The 5,830-nt window shown below is 35.7% G+C and overlaps 1 protein-coding gene across 1 annotated transcript; it reads left to right on the top strand.

The window, feature by feature from the left end:
* Window positions 1-87: 87 nt before the first annotated feature.
* On the top strand, window positions 88-5,216 carry ENY2 (enhancer of yellow 2 homolog (Drosophila)). Its single transcript, XM_009695778.1, has 4 exons — window positions 88-193; window positions 1,988-2,058; window positions 3,989-4,063; window positions 4,959-5,216. The coding sequence occupies exons 1-4, from the start codon at window positions 126-128 to the stop codon at window positions 5,033-5,035; spliced, it is 291 nt and encodes a 96-aa protein (XP_009694080.1). The 5' UTR covers window positions 88-125; the 3' UTR covers window positions 5,036-5,216.
* The last annotated feature ends 614 nt before the right edge of the window (window positions 5,217-5,830 follow it).

Raw genomic sequence — 5,830 nt, 5'->3', positions numbered from 1 at the left:
AATGGACATGGCACTGCATGTAATTTTGTGCTAGTGACTTTTCTTTTTGTTGTGTTAGTGACCTCAGTGCTTGTCAAGACTCTCTTCTGCTCTGTGTAGGTTTGTGAAAAACCTAGATTTCGAAAATGAATAAAGATGCCCAGATGAGAGCAACCATTAACCAAAAACTAATAGAAACAGGAGAGCGGGAACGGTAAGTAGGCTTCCCACTCCATGCCAGTAAGAGGCTTTAAATATTATCAAACATGAGCTATACCTAGAAGTAGAGATTAAGTAAACTTGACTCTAAATTCTTCAAATGCCTGCATGTGAAAGTCTTATGTATTATATAAAGCTATATTTAAAAAAAAAATTGTGTTTTGAACAGTTTTATTTTAGTTTTACACTTGAAGAGACATGCTGGGAAAATAAAGGACAGAGTGGTTGGCTAATGAACTCTTGGAAAGCTCTTAGTTCATATAAAAATCACCATTACATGCAATTTGCTGCAGTTAAATCTTGTTATTTCCTGATAAAGAGAATGCAAGAAAACTTTCCTTTTTGCTTTTAAGTTCTTGTGTTCCTTTTCTCTTGTTAGGAAAAGAAATACACAGTGGAACACATAAAACAACACTTGTGCAAGTCATTGTAGAGATCCTAATAAAGGCAAACAAGTAAATTATGCAGTGTAGCGTGGTCCATAGTTTTTGGCCTTTTGTTGTCTCTTCAGTCTGTTCTGTTTGCATTGTATTTACATAACATTTTCCCCCTCATCATTTCACTATATTTCTAACACTATGCACCAAAAGTTCTACTTCCTTCATTTTTCAAGGCCTCTATGAGAAGGAGTCTTCTTCCTAGGTCATCACATAGCCCTGTACCTACTGTAACCTTTTGTAGACTGACATGGTGTCTATCCTTGCCTTCTTTCCTGGTTGTGACTATCCCCTTGGAGATTGCACAGAGCTTCAGCAAAGCCAGCAATTTCTTGAAACGATATTGGGACCTATTTTATTCTGCTTTAAGAGTAAGAAGACTTTTGACAGGATGTCAAAATCTGTATTATAAATGGGCTTTATCAGAGCTGTACTATGATCAGAGATGGAGCACTCGGATTTCTTGAATTAAGAAATATCTGGCAGCAGTGAATTTCACCTGTATTGTTACTCTGCTTTTTGCCATCATCTCATCTGCGCTCTACACAATTCACTGAGTAAAAGGGATTAAACCTACACAGTTCAGCCTCCTGCTGCAATCCTTTCATTCATAGAAACAGGATTTTGCTAGAATTATTTAGGATGGTACAAGATAAGTAGGCTCATTAGCTTATCATATCTTGCTTTCCTTTTCCTTTCTTCTATTTTTCAGTAGTAATTTTCACTTTTTTAGCTAGCTTTCAATATTCTCTTTTCATATATGGAGTAGATGTATCATTGTGGCAGATTGTTGTGTGTCTTCTGTTTAATGCCCAAATCCTTGTTGCTTATGCTTATAATTGCTGACCACGCTTAGGAAGATAAGATATATGATCCCTTCGTCTTTACCCAACACGAGGTAAAGTGTAACTGGGAAGAGAAACCTGCAGTTGAAGACAGTAGTCCAGAATTTTCCTTTCAGAAGGGAGTGGGAAAGGTTTTGTTTATTTTGAAGGCCCAGTTTCAGGTGAAATACTCTAAATTTGAAAGTTAGCATACATTTGCTAATAGCATAGACTTGGGCAGTTCAAGTGAGTTAAGAGCTTCTGCCTATTTTCTGTGGCTGCAGCATCAACACTGCCTGAAGAAGTACTGTGAATTAGCTCCTGAGCCACCAACTCCTCATAGTCCAACATGGTAAACTGAAATTGGTACTCATCCAGGTTAGGATTCACATGCTGTTTAGCCATTCTGCTGCTGGTCTGGGAGTTCTGCTATGAGTAGTAATTGTAGGCTTAACTTTCCCACTGAAGCATATTTAAGCTGTCAGGAATGTTTGCTCTTCTTAACAATTTTGTATATTGTCTTAACAGCCTTAAAGAGTTGCTGAGAGCCAAATTAATTGAATGCGGCTGGAAGGATCAGTTGAAGGCACATTGCAAAGGTAACAGTGGTTGAATAACTAATACCTTTTGTAATCAACTGAGGTGAGGTTCTGGCCAAATAAAAGTCTCAGATGAAGGCTTTACTGCCGAACAATGAACTTACTTTCCTCTTGCCCAAGTCTCCTGTATCCCTGGCAATTGGTTTTGCATGCAAGAAAGCATCTTGCCATCTTGGCAAGAAAAATCTTGAAACTTCTTCTCTGATTTGAACCTTATTAAGCTTCTGAGAAAAGTATTGGAATTGATTCCCTAAATATTCATGATCATACAGCTTTTTATTTTGAGAGAGATTACTTCTTTACCACAGGAGAATAAAAAACAAGATAAAGGAAAACAGAGTAAATACAGTGGCATGCAAGAAACTTAAGAGAACTTTGTTGTCCGCATATGGGAGAGAAAGAAATGCGTTCATACTCTTTCTGAATACAATTCTTGAAAATAAGATCATCTACTTAGATGAGCAAAAGCAAGCAAATGAACCTCTAAATACCCAAATATTTAGTTTTGAGTGAAGTATTTAACATTACTACAATTTACTGACTTGTAAATTGTATGAAAATTATTTATAAATAGTATTTATGCATCCAGGAATATTACTACATGATGAAATTTCCTTAAAGCAAATAATAAATCCCTTTAGCTTTTGCTTTAATTCTGATTTGGTCTATTGTGCCTGGTAACTCAATATTCCATTACAAAGTTTTTCTTTTCATAGGGCTGAGTGTGTTAAATTGTTTTATTAGGTAGCTTTGCAGAGAAGGCTGAACTGATTCATGCTTGCAGTTGTCTGCCTGATGCCACTGCCAGAGATTACCCATTTCAATAGTACAGATAGCAAAAGGGATGTTTGTCTGCCCTCTCAACTATATGCTTTACACTCTGCTATATATTAGTACTTTGAACTGTAACTGCAGCTGCTGAGAATGCAAATGTAAGTTCATTTGTCCCTGTTAAGGGCATAATAACATCCAAAAGAAGGGACAGAGAGGGATTTTGGGGGTTTGGGTTTTTTTTGTTGTTGTTCTGTTGATGTAGAGTTTTGGGGTTTTTTGGTAGCTTGTTCTAGAGCCTCTTGCCATTATGGATTAGGGCCAAGAACTGAGCTGTCTGGGATTAATTTCTAAAGGGAATTTCAGCCAAGAAAAACAGTTTACAAATAGTTCATGTGATGTAAGTTCAGAAAACATACTTAGGGTCTTGGGGACAATCAATCCTATGTACTGACATACAGTTAAAAACATGTTTAGACAAAATATTTTAGGTTTATGCTACTGAATCGAGGTTTCTTCTCAGCATTGACTTCTGCATTTTTCAGTAGTCTTCAAGGCATAAGTAGACAATTGTTTAAATACTGGTATGCATTAGTCATACAGTATATCTTAATCATAGCTTTTATTTGCTGTGATGTATACCTTTCTTTCAGATACGCTTTTTTACTTTGCTGAAATATATAGAGAGATGTTGTTTAAATCAGTTAGGAAGAGTAGTAAGTATTTACTGTCTCTGTGCTCTCCCTTGTACGTTCTGAAGTCTTTTTCCGATTGCATCTCTTTCTCACTATTATGTAAATAATGTGATTGAAGAGGTAAGCAGACCAACTTGTGAACTGCTACAACACTCCTGTAATATGCACATCTTGTAATGCTCAAATAAGCTTAAACTTTGTCACATTTGATTTTAAAATACGAGCAGATCAAGATGTATCAGTAGTGACAAGTTCCCATCCTTAAACCTATGGTACAAATGAGAGACTAAATGCACTTTACAAAGCACCAGATACTGAGTTAATAACCTACATTTAGGTCACATGCTACTTCATATTCTCTGATGACCTATGCATGCAGGTTTTGTCTCCTAATCATTGGCACAGGTTTTGTCTTCTAATGAATGGATTAAAAGACTTAAAATGTCGGTCTTGATCTTCCCTAGATGTCATTAAAGAAAAAGGATTAGAGCATGTTACTGTTGATGATTTGGTGGCAGAGATCACTCCCAAAGGCAGAGGTAAGAAAATACAAACATGGATGTGGTAGTGTATCAAAAAACATACCTACCTGTATTTCATTAGTATTTTGAAAACAGCATTATGAACTTGCCTGTGTTGGATTCAAGAAAAAATGTTAATAGCTTGATATTAACTACAAATAAAACATGAACATGTATTGTATAACAGCCATTCAAAATCTGTAATGAGCTGTGTGTGTAAACTGCTTTTGCAGGTTACATTATGTAGTCATGAGTCTCTGTTCATCTTTGTAATTGACTTAATGGTCCCAAGAAAACTTGGGGTATGCAGCAGAGATGTTTTAAAATTCCAATTCTTTTTAAGATGGAAAACCTGAACAAATAGTGCCAGTGTAATGGGAAGTGGGAAGGACATAGCATACAGGTACAGAAAAATGGAATCACTTAAGGAAATACTCCAGTCTTCTTTATATAGTTCTTCTTGGACTCTCTAATAGGCTTTAGTGTTAGTGGGAGAAACTTCATTAAGTCTTAAATAAAAATAGAGCTTCAAAATAACTTGCTGAAGACCCTTACTCTGAGGTCATGGCTGAGACTATTTTTTTTTTCTTAAATTTGTGAAGAAAAAAGGTAGGATAATCAAACTAATTTCTGGTGATTATGTCCTGTTTTGTTAAGTAATCTTTCCCCTCAGACTTTCCAATTTTCTTGACTATGGCTAGAGAAAAAACTACCAATAACAGCAGTGTTCTCAACAGACTTCAATTTTAGCCTATTTTTAAATGGGAAAAATATAGATGTGCTATATGAAAATCAAGTAGCTTCAGTTACTTTAGGTATTAACAGAATTGCAAGAACAAAGAATAGAAGAAGCTGTTGTAAAAGGCTGGTATTACCATATTTTCCATTTTGTCTTTTTTACTTTGTGTTTCAGCCTTGGTACCAGACAGTGTGAAGAAGGAACTCTTACAAAGAATAAGAACCTTCCTTGCCCAGCATGCCAGTCTTTAACTTTGACATTCGTCTGGGATACTGTGTTTCTGTATTATGTCAGTCATGTCAGGATTGGAATGCAGTTTACATACTTAAGGATGGAAAATCATTATTTTTTTTGTATGAGTTGAAGTTTCTTTGCACTGCATCGATTTCTTAAACTTGGTGTTATTTTAATAAAAAATTTTGTGGACTTGTGGTTCTAAGGCTCTTCTCTCTATCAGTACATTGTAATATGGTGTCACCTCTTCCAGTATTTATTAATTCATAATTTTATACAGTTGTGCAAACTTGCTCAGATTTTCAAAAAAGAAGTGCAATTAACAAGTATGTTAACTAGAAATGCAGAAGGGGCAAAAAAGTCTGTGGAAAATGGGATATGGCATGCTACGGAGCGTACCCTTTCTAATTTTCCCCAGGTAAGTAGCTGGACAACATGAAAAAGTTAGACTACATGAAAGAGTTGGTGACATTCCTCTCAGTGGTACTTTACTTGTGCTGCAAATATGCACTCGCTAAGTTGTAAGAGGTTGAATTCTTCAAACAAAAAAAGGCAATCATTTCTTTCATCAGTAATTCTCTCTTCACATTAATGAAAAAGAGTCACTATTCTGATCCATGACAACTACTGTTTTCTAGCTTTGCCCATATTACTGGTATTTTTTAATTATGTGGATCTTTGGGGCCTTTTGAAGTTTAAGCATAATACAGTAAATTGCCAACATAGGTCTCTTAAGATGATACATTTTAAATTCTTGTATCTGGAACTACAACATCAGCCAGGTCTATAAACAGCTGCAAAAGTAAAGTTGA

Source organism: Cariama cristata, unplaced genomic scaffold (assembly GCF_000690535.1).
Source record: "Cariama cristata isolate BGI_N322 unplaced genomic scaffold, ASM69053v1 scaffold33182, whole genome shotgun sequence".
Taxonomy (NCBI): domain Eukaryota; kingdom Metazoa; phylum Chordata; class Aves; order Cariamiformes; family Cariamidae; genus Cariama; species Cariama cristata.
This window is presented reverse-complemented; position numbering and strand designations above follow the sequence as displayed.